The following is a 16820-nucleotide window of genomic DNA, read 5'->3' as shown; positions in this document are numbered from 1 at the left end:
TTTGGATATTCTATAGTATCTAGCTCATAATGAACACTGAAATAAACTTTTCAACTGGTTAATATATGAAGAACTGAACAGATGAATATAGGTTGAGCCAGAGCTGGAACCCAGGCTTCTTCTTCTTCAAGCCAATGCTTGTTGTAATGCTGGTAGATCAGGTTTTCCAAGCCAGTCATTTGCATCACACTTTTTTGCCACATTAAATTAACCACTCAAATGACATCTTTTTTTCTTAATTTATTTTTAAGTAGGCTCCACACCCAGCGTGGAGCCCAATAAAGGACTTGTATTCACAACGCTGAGATCAAGGCCTGAGCTGAGATCACGGCCTTAGCTGAGATCATGGCCTTAGCTGATTGAGCCACCCCAGACACCCCATAATTAACATCATTTTTTAACTTGGCTTCGTTCTAGGCAATGACATCTGCAAGTTGAGGGTTGGTTGTATTATTCATATTTTTCAATTACAATAAAGTATGTAACAATTTTTAAAAGCTAATCTTGTACAGCCAGAGATATAAGCACCCATCTTTAGGAAAATAATTAAACATTACTTTGTGAAGAGAAAAATAAGCATCAAGACTGTATAATCATTCCCAATTACTTTCACTTTTGCCATAAAGTTGAAAGCTTGATTCCATGAAGACCTTGAAGTCCTTCTGAATTCTCATTTGAAAAACTCTATAAAAATAACACTGGTAATTTCTTACTTTTTCTCTATTAAACCAATGAATGAAAATAACTGATCAAAAAGGCCAACTATTGGTTATTATCAAGAAGTTACAAGCTTGAGAAAATTACATGAACAAGGTAATTGACCAAATAGCAGTATGGTATACTATTTTTTTTAAAGATTTTATTTATTCATGAGAGACACAGAGAGAGAGAGAGAGAGAGAGAGAGAGAGAGGCAGAGACATAGGTAGAAGGAGAGGCAGGGAGAAGGCTCCCCTATGGGAGCCTAATGTGGAATTTGATACCAGGACCCCGGGATCACCACCTAAGCCAAAGGCAGACGCTCGGCCACTGAGTCACCCAGGTTCTCCTAAAAAAGATTTTATTTATTTGAGAGAGACAGAGGGAGAGAAGAGGAGCAGAGGCAAAGGGACAAGCAGACTCTGCACTGAACACAGAGCCTGATGTGGCGCTGGATCCCATGACCCTGAGATCATGACCTGATCCATGAGCCACCTAGGTGCCCCAGTATGGTATACTATTAAGTCTAGTTTTGCAAACAATTTTCAATAAGTACAGTGTATTCTCTACTCACCAAATTTAGGACAGCATTCATTCTCCAATGAATTCAATAACCTTTCAAGGGAAAAAAAATAAGTAAAAAGGAAAATGTGAGTTCTTATTTAGGAATGAGATGAAACACATTTTGCAAATTAATGAGCTTAAAGTATCAGGGAACACACCTGGTTACACTTGAAAGTTATCAAAATGCCTCCATTTAGCATATTTCACTTTAAAATACCCACAGCATGTTTAGAACTCTCTAATTACTTAAGACAAGTTAGAAGTTTCATGTTCATGATGAGACTATGTCAGTCTGGAACATCAAAATGATCTTGAAGTTCTCTACTATTTATCATTTCTTCCTCACATAATACATTGCCTTGCAACAATAGTGTTCACTTTGGAGTTCTCCATTCTCTATGAGGAGTATTTTAATTTCATTTAGATGGTTTATAATATTAATATATGCATATCCCAGATAACATTCATTTATAATCAAATATTTCTGTGCAATTTAAGTAGTTTCTGTTTGTATGTGTATGTTTGCCTCATTCAGAAGAAGGGAATTTTTATTGCTATTTTTAAACAGTTTTTTAATTGAAGAATATAATGCAAATATGGAACACCGTATAAAAATAAATGTATAACTTCATGAATGTTCACATCCTATTTTGCTAAAATTTCAACTCCCTTTTTATACCCACTTGGGTGTACTGTTCTTTTTGGTCACATTTTTGTTATTTCAAGGATTTTCTTTTTCTATATTTAAGGGCAGATCTTCATTATCAGCAACACTGTCCGATCAAACTTGGAACATTCTCTGATATGTTGCTCTCTAACTTTATGGTTATCTTTGGTATGTTACATTTCTTGAAATAGTTTGTGTAAAGCCTTCCTTTAAAGCCTAAATTATCCTACAAGATATAAGTTTGGCTGCAGAATCTTTAAAAAAGGTTATGAATACTCTAAAATAATTACATTCTAGTTAATGGCAGTACTTTTCATGCATCTTTTAAATGGCTTTAGCATCCAAAATAAACGACAGGTTTTTTTTGTCTGTTTTTAAAAATATGTATTTTAAGTGTCTTATCTACAGATTTCTTTCCATTCTTTTTCCTCCAGTGTAATTTGTTGTTGTTGTTTTTTATTGTTTTTGTTTTCCATAGCCACATTTTGCTAACTTTGTCCAGGTGGTAGATTTAACATCTCTCTGCCCTCTCTATTTCTGGTTAAATTGCTACTTTATGGGCTTGATCAGGTCAGGTTGCAATTTTTGTTTTGTTTTGTTTTGTTTTGTTTTGTAGTTGGCAAGACTATTTCATAGGCGGTGGTACATTCTTCTTCCATTAGGAAATAAATGCTGTTTAGTAGGTTCTCTCTGTGATGTTAGTGATGTTGGTGCTCTAGATCAGTGTTGCTCAACAGTCTTTTTCATTATACCCCACCCCCCAGAGTCTTTGAGACATTTTCCTCACCACGCCCTCCCCTTGTAAAATTGTCTTTTGTGAAATTTGGAAAATCATTTTTTTTCAAGTATTTTTCAGAGCCATACTCTCCTTTCCTTTTGGGCCTCCGGTGACACAAAAAGGCATCTCTTTTGTTGTCTCTCATTCCTGAGGTTCGTTGGTTGGTTGGTTGGTTGTTCCCATCATTTCTCCCTGTTAATTTCTACTGAGGTTTCCTCAAGTTCACCAACTCTCTCCTCTTTCATCTTCACCCTACCACTGATCCTTGCAGTTTTACAGTTCAGTTACCTTATTTTTCAGTTATAAAGTTTCCATCTGGTTCTTATTTGTACCTTCTATTATGTTGCTTATACTCTTAATTATAACTTCTGTTTCAGGATTTTTTAAAATTTTTTTTTATTTATTTATGATAGTCACAGAGAGAGAGAGAGAGAGGCAGAGACATAGGCAGAGGGAGAAGCAGGCTCCATGCACCGGGAGCCCGACGTGGGATTCGATCCCAGGTCTCCAGGATAGCGCCCCGGGCCAAAGGCAGGCACCAAACCGCTGCGCCACCCAGGGATCCCTGTTTCAGGATTTTTAATGATTGCTCATTCAAGTATCTTTTAAAAGCTGCTTAAAATCTTTTCTGGATAGTTCCAACATTTGTGCCATCTTAGTATTGGCATCTGTTGATTGTGAAACTCATGTGAATTGAGATTTTCATGGTTCTTCATGAGCTGAATAATTGTGGATCCAATCATAATCATTACATTATGAGACCCTGGGTCTGGTTTAAGTCCTATGGAGAATGTTAATATTTTTGTTTTGTGGGAATTTGAGTTGGTTAAGTAGAGGCTGCAAGTTCTAACCTACACCGTCTTTGGAACATGGTTTCAAAATCACTTCAATTTGGAAAGTCTTTGCAGTGCTTTATTTTTACTTAATTCTAGTGATCCTAATAACAATTCAATAAAGTAGGTTTTATGATACATAGTTTACAGATAAAAAACGTAGGTTTGGATTCAACCTATCATCAGCTGTATGACATTGGACAAGACACTCTGAGCCGTAATTTCCCTATCTGCAAAATGGGATTGACAATACCTGCATCACTGGATTGTTTGAGGACTGAGTAAAATAACTCATGTATCATATTTAGCATACTTCAAACTCTAAAGAAATCATGGTAGTCTTCTCATTAAAAAAAATTAAGTTTCACTGAGGAAAAATAATATAGAATCAAATACAAACAATTTAAGTTACAGAAAATTACTTTTGACAGTTGTATATACTGTGTAACCACCTTACCAATAAAAATATTATAGAACATTTCCACTACAACAGAAGGTAGTACCCTCACGCCCCTCTGTAGTCAACTCTCTGTCCTCAACCCCAAGCAACCAATGATCCGACTATCACAATAGATAAGTTTTGTCTGCTCTAGAATTTTATATAAATAAAATCATAAAGTCTGTACATTTTCTGTCTATCTTCAGTCAGAATATACTTTAGATTCATTCATATTGGTAGTTTGTTACTTTTTACTGCCAACTAGCATTCCATTATTTTATTTGAATACTTTTTTTATTACTGAAAGAGTTCTTAAATATTCTAAATCCAAGTCCTTTTTTAGATAACATATTATGACTATTTTTCCCAGTGTATAAATTGTCTTTTCATTTTCTCAATGGTGCCTTTCAAAGATCCTATGTGTTTGTTGTTTTTTAATTTTTAATTTTTATAAAGTTCAATTAATTATTTTTTATAGGCTTTTTTTTTTTGTGACCTTTCTCAAAAAATGTTGCCAACACCAAAGGGATGAAGATTTTTTTCCTTTGGCTATTTTCTAGAATTCTAGCTTTTATGTTTCAGTTTATGATCCAATTTGAATGAACATTTTTGGGTATGCCATAAGGTAGGGGTTGAGGTTCAGTCTTTCTCCATACTGATAGGCAATTGTTCCAGGACCATTTATTGAAAAAAAAATATATCCTTTCTCATGAAAATACCTTGGTACCATTGTGAAAATCAATTGACCATATTAGGTGTGGGTTTATTCCCAGATTCTATTGTTTCATTTATCTTTGTGTCTATAACAATATTCCATTTATTTTATTGCCTTAGCTTTATAATAAGACTTGAAATAAGGGAGTATAAGTCCTCTAACTTTGTGGTTCTGTTCAAAAGTGTTATTCTGGATCATTTGTTTTTCCATATGAATTTTAGAATCAGCTTTAGGCCATAATCTGTGAGAAAAATGAAACTCATGAAGCCAGGCTCTTGTCTCGGAGCAATTGTTGGATTTGACTTCCTAAAGGACTTTTGTGTCTATGTTCAGTTTCATATCTTTTAATGTCTTTGTCTGGTTTTGGAATCAAAGTAACAGTATTCTTATAAAATGAGTTGGAATGTGTTCTTTCCTATTTTATTTTCTTGAGTTTGTATAGAATTTAAATAATTACTTAATTTCCCAATATTTTACAAATATCTTTGTTATTAATTTCTAATTTAATTCCCTTGTGGGCAGAGAAAATATTTTCTATGATTTCACCATTTTAAATTTGTTGAGGTTTGTTTCATGACAGAGAATATGATCCATTTTCTTGAATATTCCATGTACATTTGAAAAAAGGTATGTTCTAAGTATTGGGTGGAATTTTCTATAAATGTCAATTAGGTCATATTGGTTGATAGAATCTTCTATATCAACAGTTCCCAAATTTGCCTGCACTCTGTTGAAATCATCTTTGTATCTTCCAAAAATATTAATGCCTGTATTCCACCCCTAGAGATTGTGATTTAATGAGTTTGGGGTTTGGCCTGTTATTTAGAAGTCTTAAGGATTCCCAGGTGATTCTAATGTGCAAGCCAAGCTTGGGACCTGAGGTCTGTATCCTTAATAATTTTCTGTATATTTATTTTACAAATATACAGAGAAAGGAGTGATGAACTTTCCAAATGCACTGTGGGCTAGTCTCTTTTATTTTTTTTAAAGATTTTATTTATTTATTCATGAGAGACACACAGAGAGAGGCAGAGACATAGGCAGAGGGAGAAGCAGGCTCCCTGAGGTTTCTTATTTCAGTTATCAGTTTTTGCTTCAGTACTACTTTATAGCACTATTTGGATTTTGAATCTTTTTAAATAAACTGATGCCATTATCTGGTTTTAATATGAATTTCCCTGATTACTAGTGAAGTACACATTTAAAAAAATCTTTCTGGTTATTCAATACTCGTCTTCTGTGAGTTGCTTATTTGTGTTATATGAATAAGGTTTTATTTAAACTGTCAGAATTCTTTATATTTTCAGAGCTTAACTATATTCTCCCAGTCTGTGGTTTTTCACTTGATTAAAATTGTCTTCCCTTCTGTTTAGAAAACTTATATCTGGGATCCCTGGGTGGCGCAGCAGTTTGGCGCCTGCCTTTGGCCCAGGGCACGATCCTGGAGACCCAAGATCGAATCCCACATCGGGCTCCCGGTGCATGGAGTCTGCTTCTCCCTCTGCCTATGTCTCTGCCTCTCTCTCTCTCTCTCTCTCTGTGACTATCATAAATAAATTAAAAAATTTAAAAGAAAGAAAACTTATATCTCTTCTGTTTATAAAACAATCAATTTAATCTTTTTGGATAACAAATGATACTCTTTTGTCTGGTTTAACAACTTCTCCCTTATGATTATGTCATAAATACATCTGTTTTCTAAAAGTTTAGAGGGTTTTTGTTCCACATTTACTTCATTTGGAATTGAGTTTTATTTGTGGTGGGGGTCAGAATCCAATTTCATTTTTTATATGGATAGTCTAACTAGAACCACCATAATTTGTCTTTTTCTTTTTTTTAAGATTTTATTTATTTATTCATGAGAGACACAGAAAGAAAGGCAGACACACAGGGAGAGGGAGATGCAGGTTCCCTGTAGGGACCCCAATGTGGGACTCGATCCCAGGACTCCGGGGTCACGACCTGAGCCAAAGGCGAATGCTCAACCACTAAGCCACCCAGATGCCCCTAATTTGTCTTGTCTATAGCCAATTAACAAAGTTATTGTACCAGGGCACCTGGGTGGCTCAGTTGGTTAAGGCCTGACTCTTGATTTCAACTCAGGTCATGTACTGAAGGTTGTGGGATCAAGCCCCATGCTGGGCTCAGCACTAGGCATGGAGTCTGCTTGGGATTCTCTCTCTCCCTCTCTGTTTCTTTCCCACAGCAACAACAAAGTTATTGTACCATTTATAGTTTCAATGGTCATGAATAGTTCTTCCCCACAATCTCGCCAACACTTATTTCTTTTTTTTAAATAATTAATTTTTATTGGTGTTCAACTTGCCAACATACAGAATAACACTCAGTGCTCATCCCGTCAAGTGGCCCCCTCAGTGCCCGTCACCCATCCACCCCCACCCCCGACCCTCCTCCCCTTCCACCACCCCTAGTTCATTTCCCAGAGTTAGAAGTCTTTATGTTCTGTCTCCCTTTCTGATATTTCCTACCCATTTCTTCTCCCTTCCCTTATATTCCCTTTCACTATTATTTATATTCCCCAAATGAATGAGAACATATAATGTTTGTCCTTCTCCGATTGACTCATTTCACTCAGCATAATACCCTGCAGTTCCATCCATGTTGAAGCAAATGGTGGGTATTTGTCATTTCTGATGGCTGACCAACACTTATTTCTTATCAGACACCCTTATTGCATACCAACTTCTAGGTACAGGTATTCTCTGAATTATTTTTGTTTCTTCTTGTGTCATTACCACATTTTAAAAAGTTGCTTTTAAAATAGAAGTCACCATAAGATCCAGTAATTCTGCTTCTGGATATATACCCAAAAGAATTGAAGACAGGGTCTCAAAGAGCTATTTGCACAGCTCATGTTCACAGTAGCATTCACAATAGCTAAAAGTCGGAAGCAACCCAAGTGTCCACCGACAGATGAATGTGATATATACATACAATGGAATGTTATTCAGCCTTAAAAAAGAAGGAAATGGGCAGCCTGGGTGGCTCAGCGGTTTAGCACCGCCTTCAGCCCAGGGTGTGACCCTGGGGTCGTGGGATCGGGTCTCGCATCGGGTTCCCTGCATGGAGCCTGCTTCTCCCTCTGCCTGGGTCTCTGCCTCTCTCTCTCTCTCTCTCTCTCTCTGTCTCTCTCATCAATAAATAAATAAAATCTTTTTTTAAAAAAAAGGGAGGAAGGAAATTCAGACACATGCTGCAGTGTGAATTACCTTCAGGATGTCACACTAAGTGAAGTCAGTCACCAAAAGATAAATACTGTAGGAAATTCCACATACATATGGTACCTAATGTAATCATATCTGTAGAAACAGAAAGAATGGCAGTTGCCAGGTCCTGGGGAGAGAGATAAATGAGGAGCTGTTTTTTAATGGGTATAGAGTCTCAGTTTTGCAAGATGAAAAGTGTCATGGAGATTGGTTGCATGGCAACGCAAATATATTGAACCGTACACTTTAAAATAGTTAAGATGGTAAATGTTTTACGTTATATATATTTTATTCTACTTTTTAAAAAGCCTTCTCTAGCAACAACGACAAAAGAAGTCCCTTTTAATAGTTCTTAGTCTTTGGTACTCTACAGTTTGATCAGGAACTCTTTAAACCTGCTCAAGAATAAGTGCATCTTGAATCTGAGCGTTCAAATATTCCACAATCCTGAAAAACTATCAGTTATTATTCTTCGAGAACAGCTCACAGCCATTCTCTCTAGTTTCCCTTTCTGACACTACTGGATAGACACCGGACCTTTCTTTTTAATTTTCCGTTTATTTAGGTCCTGTATTGCATTCTAGTATAGTTTCTCAAGTTACGTGTCAGAGTTCCCGCCAAAAGTCTAGTTCTCAAATACTGAATGGAAGATTCAGTAACAGTAGCATTCTCTTCCACACTAATTCTTGCAGACATCGGAGTGGTGACAGGTGGACGCTTTTGAAGGAATAACAAAGTTTGAGCAGATTCACATCATTAGTGTAAAAACCAGCTACCACAACTCCATTAGAAAGCCCCACAGTGACTTGTCCTCCGTCACTTAGTGAATCTGCTCCAGCAGCTGTTCCATCATTTGGGTTTGCTGCTGTGTTTTTATATGAGATCAGCAGTTAGGTTCATTACTATAAATATTCCAGTTTTCTGGAACAAACCTTTGTGTTCTGAAAAGCCCTGACACACTTACAGCTCTTTTTAACGAGAATTGCTTTATGGTTGACTTTGTTAATAAGTAGTTGAAAAAGAGGAAAATAAGCTTAAGTGGAATTGTACTTTACCAGATGTGAAGCAAAAATATCTAGATGCATTCTCATTCTTAGTAAAACAAAGTTGAACTAAAAAAAAAGAGAAGGAATATATATATACATAGGATTGAAGATATATTTAATAATATATATAATAATATATTAATATATATAATATATATTAATATGCATTGGATTAAGGATATATATATATTGAATTAAGGATATATTGGATTAAGGATATATATTATGGATTAAGGCAGTAGGTCACCAAATGGAACCAGAAGTGAAAAATCAAGAAACAGGGAGACACAGGCTCTTGTCCACAACTCAGGAGAACGTGCTGAAGCCAAAATGATACAGTATTACTATCCTGCACTCGACAAATATAAAACACAAGCAGGAGGCTGCTTCCTGTCAAGTGCTAGGCATCAATGAACACCATCAAGCCGGATTGCATGACATCCCAAAGCCTGGCCGCAGCATCTCACGCGGCGTTTACGGCCTTGAGCCCGACATAATTCCTAAGCTTCCGTTCCCGTTACGTGGGCAGCCGTGAGAATCAAAATGAGATAAGGTGGGCGAAAGAGCTACACACCGAAGTCCTGTTAGGATATTTTCTCAATCCTAAAGCATTATTAGGGCGGCCCGGGGGGCTCAGCGGTTTAGCACCGCCTTCAGCCCAGGGCGTGACCCCGGGGTCCTGGAATCGAATCCCGCGTCGGGCTCCCTGCAGGGAGCCTGCTTCTCCCTCCGCCTGTGTCTCTGCCTCTCTCTCTCTGTGTCTCATGAATAAATAAATAAAATCTTTTTTAAAAAATGGTCAACTGCATTATGGACCTAATAATAATCGTTTGGAAAGGAGGTGAAGGGCAACAATGCACTAGGGGGTGTACTTAGGGACTTTGCGATTTGGGAAGTTAAAAAATAGGGAAAAAATGTGCTTTTAGAATTGAGGTAGCACGGTCCTGTACCAGCTCTCTTTACTGTGTCCGCAAGTGCCCTTTTCTTCAATTCGCATGAGTCCCCTCCCCCTCAGCGCTCGGTTTTACCAACCTCCCTCCGGACAGCGGCCAGAGCTCTCCGCGCTGGGTCTCTAACCCGCGTCTCGCGGCTCCCACGGGACCGGCTCTCTCACGCCCAGCTGCGCTCCTGCACTGTCATTGGCTGCCGCTCCCCCGGCCCCGCCCACAGCAGCGTCCCTCCTGATTGGACGCCCACGTCCTTTTGTTAGGGCGGGAGGCGGATCCTTGGGCTTTGACAAAGGACGATTGGGGCGTCGTGCCGCTAGTGCGCAGGCGTGCCTTCTCGAGTGGGGATTGGTGGGCGACGGGGCGGGACGGGGAGGGACGGGGCGGGGCTCCGGTCTCGGCGCATGCTCCGTAGGCTCAGGGGGGCGGAGCTGCCGGCGCCAGTTGGTCCAGGCGTCCGGGCCTGAGCGGTCCTCCAGGTTCCCTCCCGCTCGCGGCTCATCCGACGGCAGGTGAGCGCCTGGCCCCGGGCGAGTGGAAGCGCGAGGGCGTGGAGGGCGGGGTGGGCTGGACGCGGCCCGGCGCACGGGGGACCCGGGAGCAGCGGCCGAGGGCCTGGGCATGGGGGATGCTGAGGCCTGCCTCCCTGCAGCCCCCTGCGCAGCCGCCTCCCCATCCTCCCATTCTGGGCCGGGGGTGCCTTCGGGGAGGGGCTGCCCGCGTCCCCGAGGCGGGCCTTCCGCGCCTTCTCCCGCCTCCTCCCGCGCTGCACCGGGCCTGCGGAGGGGGGTCTGGGCGGGATGTCGGTGGCTGCTCTGCCGGGAGCCGGGCAGGTGGGAGGAGCGGGCGCCCCGGGGCGGGGGTGGGGACTGGACGGAGCCCCCAGCTTAGGTTCCACCGGGGCTTCCCCCAAGGGTCCCGCCCAGCAAGTTTTGGGGAGTTAACGGTTGGAAAAGGAGACAAGAGGCTGCGTCTCCGAAAGGCTGGACTTCAGTTATACAATGTATCCATTCCACTCCTATGACGTAAGCATGTTAGGGACCTGCTGCGCCGCGGTCCCAGCAGCGTGGGCCTGGCCCCCACAGCGCCCAGGGCTGTGCCCGTCCTCGGGGGTTGAACCCACCACGATCCTCGCCGTGCTCTGGGGATCTGGCCTCCCCCCTGTTCCAGTCCTCACTGGCCCCAGGCCATGAAACTGGATTCATGCAACCACAGTAATTGAGAACTTGAACAGGCCTGCACGGACACACCCACGTCGGAAGTTGCTGCAGCTGTGAATGGGACGAAATTCACTTTCAAGTCGCTTAGTGAAACATCAAGGGAATTTAACGTCAAAGATGGCGGGAAAAAATAATTTGGCGATTTTTAGATGAGGGCTGCATTTGCATCATACAACGGAGAAAAAAAAAAAAAAAAACCACCACCACCACCAAAAACCAGGGACTTCACAGACTTCATGGTTAGACCTGCCTGCAGCATCTTGGTAGAGACCATTGGCTGTGAAGCCTAAGGCAGGTGCATAGCCCCTCTGAGGGGCGGTATCCACAAATATAAATTACAGTGCCCTTCTGCTGATTTGATGAGTTAGTAGTATCGTGAAGCATTTAGCATATTAATGAACAATGACATTATTTTAGTCGCCTTACTCGTTCACCAGTAAGTGGGTGACGTGAAAATCAGTTTTAGATGCAGAAAAGTTGGTTGGTTGAGGTTGGATGGATGTCAGGAAACAGTCTCAAAATCTTAGGTGTGGTGGTGCGGTGGGAAAACTAGCCTGGGTAGTCCTGGCCTGGCCGGTGACTACTTCTGTGACTTTGGGTAAGCCATTGCGATCTTGGGCCTCAGTTTGTTTATTTGTAAGGTGGGCAGCTAGATCAGATGATTTTTGTGGCCTGAGTTAGAGCCAAAAGGTAGAGAAGATACTAGCTAACGTTATTGAATACCTTCTACGCATGAGGTACCATTGCAAGCACGTTCTATAGATCAGCTCATTGAATTCTTGCAACGAAATTATGAGGTACATACTCTTACCCTCATTTTACAGATGAGTAAACTGAGGCCGAGGTGTTAACCTTGCTCAGGGTTCCAGAGCTTATAAACAGCAGAGCTAGGATTTAAATCCAGGTAATATACATTTAGTCCTTAATTATTGTGTTTTGAACCTGCTTCTTAACAGTGGTACTATTCAGGGTACTAGAAGGGAAGGTAAAGGTTTATTTTATTTTTTAAAAAGATTTTATTTATTTATTCATGAGAAACAGAGGAGAGAGAGAGAGGCAGAGACACAGGCAGAGGGAGAAGCAGGCTCCATGCAGGGAGCCCGACATGGGACTTGATCTCGGGTCTCCAGGATCACGCCCTGGGCTGAAGGCGGTGCTAAACCGGTGAGCTATACGGGCTGCTGGTAAAGATTTATTTTGATAAAACAGTAGTCTTTGGTCACAGGTGTGTTAGCATGGAAAATGGGTCCATCCTGATGTTTTTCACACTTCCTAACCCTTGTTCTCTCCATACCTTTTGTGTTCTGGACTTAAATTATCAGAATAATTCTAGATTTTCTTCTACTGACCAAGGCTAGATGAAGATAGGCCCCAAGACTTACTGTGATTTTTGAGGAAGGTTTGAGATCCTACCTAGGCTTAGGTCAGAATTGACAGAGCGATGGCCATATCCATTTACAGCTTTAGGATAAAGAGATCAGCCTTAATATCCCACACTCAATGTTCTCACACTTGAGAGACTTTGGTCTGGATTTTCTTTTCACATCGGCTTTGCATTTATGTCCAGGAACAGAAGGAATTGAAAATGAGCTCATTATTTTAATTAAGTAGGCTCCATGCTGAGCTCCAAGTCAAGCCCCTGAGATCAAGAGTCGGACACTTAACTGACTGAGCCACTCAGGGACCCAAAAAGTGAACTCTTGAAAGCAAATTTCACATGAAATTGGATTGATACAATAGCAACTATAGACTGAAAAAAAGGTTTTATACCTGAAAAACTCCATCTGGTATTAAGTGCATATTATGACATAGTACTGTACGAATGTAGGCATTGTGAGGTTTGAGGATTGATCTTATTTTAAAAGAAAATAAAATCTGTGGCTAAAATACTTTGATATAAAGAGCTCAATGAACCTTCTGATCTTATATATACATAAATCAGTTTATTAGTCTAAATTTCCTGGAAGACCTTGAATATAGACAAGAATAGCATTTTGAGGCCAGCCTGTTTAATCGTATCAGAATAAGAGAAAATTGCTACTCATCTTTTTGTTGTTGTACAGAAGCAGCTGGCTATGCTCTTGTCTGCTTTATTAGAGAGTCATGAAATACCCTTTGCACAGGGTAGCCACATAGTGTTGGGCAGATTGTGCACTGTACAATCCTTAGGGTGCAATCTTACACAGGCTTTGATGTGAATAGTATTCTCTTGGGTTGTGTTGTGTATCCTATAGCACTGTTCTTGTGCCAGCCAGGCTTTTGTGCCCTTGTTTCCACCCCCCGTCTTCAGTGTGTATATTTTTAAGCTTCATTTTCCCTCTAATAAGCCCCTTCTCCATTTTTCAGCCTTTTTTTCTTTCACTTTTTCAGATGAAATCAGACTATTGATAAACCATACAAAGATTTTCTATGGTTTGGGTTACACGTGGCCAAATTTCAGAAACTGGCTTCATTATTACACTGATCAATTTGGAACACTTTGCTTTTGTAGAAGACTTTTGGGTTTCAGTGTTAGACTGAAACATAGGCAAAAGAGTACACCACATCCGTATACTAAACCTGATTTCAAAGTCAGTTGCTTTGATCGTACGATTGCTTTGGCTTGTGTATAGCTTTTTTCAGCTGTTGTGAAAATTTTGTTTTAGCTTGTATTCTTAAAAGCACTAAATATTAGAAATTTGAAGCACTTTTTGTACATTATTTAGCAGGCGAAATAGCCAAGCTGCAGACTACTGTTGCTGAGTCCTCCTAAGATCGCTTTTGTTTTTGGCTGTTGCCTATGTCATCCATCCCAGACCTGTGTTAGCCAGGTCAGTGGTTGGTAGGAAAAGTGCTTTATGTATACAATGGAATATTCCTCAGCCATTAGAAATGATAAAATACCCACCATTTGCTTCAACGTGGATGGAACTGGAGGGTATTATGCTTTGTGAAGTAAGTCAATTGGAGAAGGACAAACATTATATGTTCTCATTCATTTGGGGAATATAAATAATAGTGAAAGGGAATATAAGGGAAGGGAGAAGAAATGTGTGGGAAATATCAGAAAGGGAGACAGAGCATAAAGACTCCTAACTCTGGGAAATGAACTAGGGGTGGTGGAAGGGGAGGAGGGCGGGGGGTGGGGGTGACTGGGTGACGGGCACTGAGGGGGGCACTTGACGGGATGAGCACTGGGTGTTATTCTGTATGTTGGCAAATTGAACACCAATAAAAAATAAATTTATTATAAAAAAAAGGAAAAGTGCTCTTTTCTCTGGCAAGTGCCAAATAAAGTTTTCACTGCTAACACTCTTCCTCTTCAATTATAAAGAGATATGTTGTTGATTGAATGGAGAGGGATAATTTTTGACTGTGATCTCCAAATATAGTAAGTTGAATAATATGAAGAATTTTTGAAAAGGTCTTTAGTAATCAGTCTACTTGGGTTTGTAGATATACTAATATATATTACGTATTAATATATGTTTATAACATACAATATGTAATATATATGTAGTTATATATTTTTTAAAGATTTTATTTATTTATTCATGAGAGACAGAGAGAGGCAGAGACACAGGCAGAGGGAGAAGCAGGCTCCATGCAGGGAGCCCGGTATTACATCTTTTTCACGTGGTTTTCTCAGGTTTTTTGTACTTCAGAGAAAGTTCACACATATATGTGATACAATATGTACACATTATATATATTACATCTGCATTATACATATGTAATATATACACAATATGTAATATACATATAAACTTTCTCTGAAGTACAAAGAAGCTGAGAATTAAAACCATGTGAAAACAGTGTGAGGAAGAGCGGCTCTAGTGCTAGATAAATAGATTCTAGAAGACTCAGAGTAGATGTATTAAACATTGTCAATTTTATACCATTTGTAGCTAGTTCTTTAATAATGCCATGTAAAGGATGTTTAATGTCTTGCTTCTTTAGACAAACAAGTGATCTCTTATTTCAAAGAGTTTGTACATTCGTACACTAAGCATTTTATCTCCATGTTCATGCCAGTGTCTGAAGTGTCAGTTTTATTAACTGTGAGAGAATATTCAGTACACTGATAACTCTTGTGATTCGAGTTCTAGAATGTAGGTATCCTTGTTCAGTATGTCTGGGTTCTGCCAGTTAGCATATAGAAGCGTAAGAATGCCTTGGTATAGTAGGTACTCCGTAAGTAATTTGTAGAAAGTAACAATATTAACAGGTCTAAATTGCTTCAGTGAGTAGATTAGATTGCTTTACCAAATCTGTCTGGTTTACTTAAATAAAATGTTGAGCACACTGACTATGAAATGAATGTTAGCTATAGAGCAGAATGTGTTTCACAGGAATTTTATGCTTTAATATTTTGGAAACTTTTTTTTTTTTTTTGAGAGATTGTACCTATAGGTGAGGGGGGAGAGGGAGAAGGAGAGGTAGAGAGAGTCTTAACCAGACTCTGTGCTAAGTGTGGAGCCTGACATCAGGCTCGATCTCACCACCCTGAGATCATGACCTCTGCCAAAATCAAGAGTTGGACATTTACCAAGTTAGCCAACCAGGTGCCCCAATATTTTGGAATCTTTTATAGAAACAATAAAATGTTCATATTGATATTCTTATTCACATCCCAATTAATCTGTTGTAACCATAACTAGGAAACAAGTTGGTATTTTTCATTTATCCCATATTAGTGTTTCAGATAACTAGTATTTTTCTCTTGAACTTTATCAATTAAAAAGTATTAAATAGTATATGTAAAGTAAAACTTTAATAATGAAAAATATTTTTTTTTTTTATGAAAAATATTTTTAAAGAGACTGGTCTTCATCCCTGTCATCATCCTTAACATAAGAGCTGTTTTAATTTTGTTGTTCTTTATTTGTATTTATGTGTACTTTACATAATTTACCTCAGTGAATACACAATTTTGTAAACATTCTTCCATGTTATTATAGTCATCCTAATTATTTTTAGTAGCCACTTGAATAGAAACTACGGTAATTAACCAGACTCTGGACAGTCCATGTTGTTTCCAATTTAGTGGGTTGTAAATAAAGTTGAAGATTTTATGTATCTAATTTTTTTCCTTCTTTGTGATTTTCCTTAGGCTAAATTTCCAAGAGCAAAATTGCTTAGTAAAAAATATTTAAATGTTTTTATGAATCTAGTTTGTTACTATACTGCTTTCAGAGAAGATACATATTTAAAATTTGTGTCTAATATTTTATTTGTTCCATAACTTTGCTAGCATTGATCATTATTTCCATTTAAAACTTTTAATAAATGTACAGTGATATTTTATTGCTGTATATGTGTCTTTCTAACTCTGTCTTATTGCAGACCATTCATCAAGGATTTTGTATCCAAGGCCCAAAAGCTTGTTACCCGAGATGATGAATGCCGACATGGATGGTATGTTCTTTATTTTCCTTTTTTTGTGTATTCCTGGTTTTGCGGATGCTTTTGGCTTAATTAAGCAATGGAAAGAACAGAGAAGCAATATTTAGAAAGCTTGAATTTGACTAATATACTTATTTATATCTTAACTAGTTCTAGAAAGGATTGGTAATGGCAAAACAACTTATCTTCCACCTTGGTGTCCTTATCTGCCTTGTGGGCATCTAACTTTTTCCTTTGTTGGGCTCTTAAGTCAAGTAAGATAATGAATGCAAAATATTTTGCATATCTTTAAGTGCTACAG

The 16820-nt window shown here is 39.1% G+C and overlaps 2 protein-coding genes across 10 annotated transcripts in view; one reads left to right on the top strand and one right to left on the bottom strand.

The window, feature by feature from the left end:
- Positions 1-10133, bottom strand: part of MAML3 (mastermind like transcriptional coactivator 3) — a 599968-nt gene extending 589835 nt beyond the window's left edge. For all 3 annotated transcript variants that reach the window (XM_049097303.1, XM_049097301.1, XM_049097306.1), the window contains exons 1-3: positions 10000-10133; positions 8977-9033; positions 1273-1313 (exon numbers count right to left, since the gene is read on the bottom strand). The gene's annotated coding sequence lies outside the window, so the exon portion shown is untranslated. The remainder of the gene's footprint in view (positions 1-1272; positions 1314-8976; positions 9034-9999) is intronic.
- Positions 1-16820, top strand: part of SCOC (short coiled-coil protein) — a 42367-nt gene that overhangs the window by 22157 nt on the left and 3390 nt on the right. For 2 of the 7 annotated variants that reach the window (XM_035702111.2, XM_025462310.3), the window contains exon 2: positions 16460-16531. In XM_035702111.2, coding sequence (XP_035558004.1) covers positions 16460-16531 — 72 coding nt within the window. Of the gene's footprint in view, positions 1-10271; positions 10427-11958; positions 12039-12175; positions 12299-13839; positions 13945-15249; positions 15308-16459; positions 16532-16820 lie in introns of those variants that run through there. The other 5 variants (XM_049097321.1, XM_049097320.1, XM_049097322.1 and 2 more) reach the window with 5 other exon arrangements.

The sequence above is a fragment of the Canis lupus genome, chromosome 19 (genome assembly GCF_003254725.2).
Source record: "Canis lupus dingo isolate Sandy chromosome 19, ASM325472v2, whole genome shotgun sequence".
Classification (NCBI taxonomy): domain Eukaryota; kingdom Metazoa; phylum Chordata; class Mammalia; order Carnivora; family Canidae; genus Canis; species Canis lupus.
The sequence above is the reverse complement of the archived record's forward strand: the minus strand, read 5'-3'. Positions and strand labels throughout refer to the sequence as shown.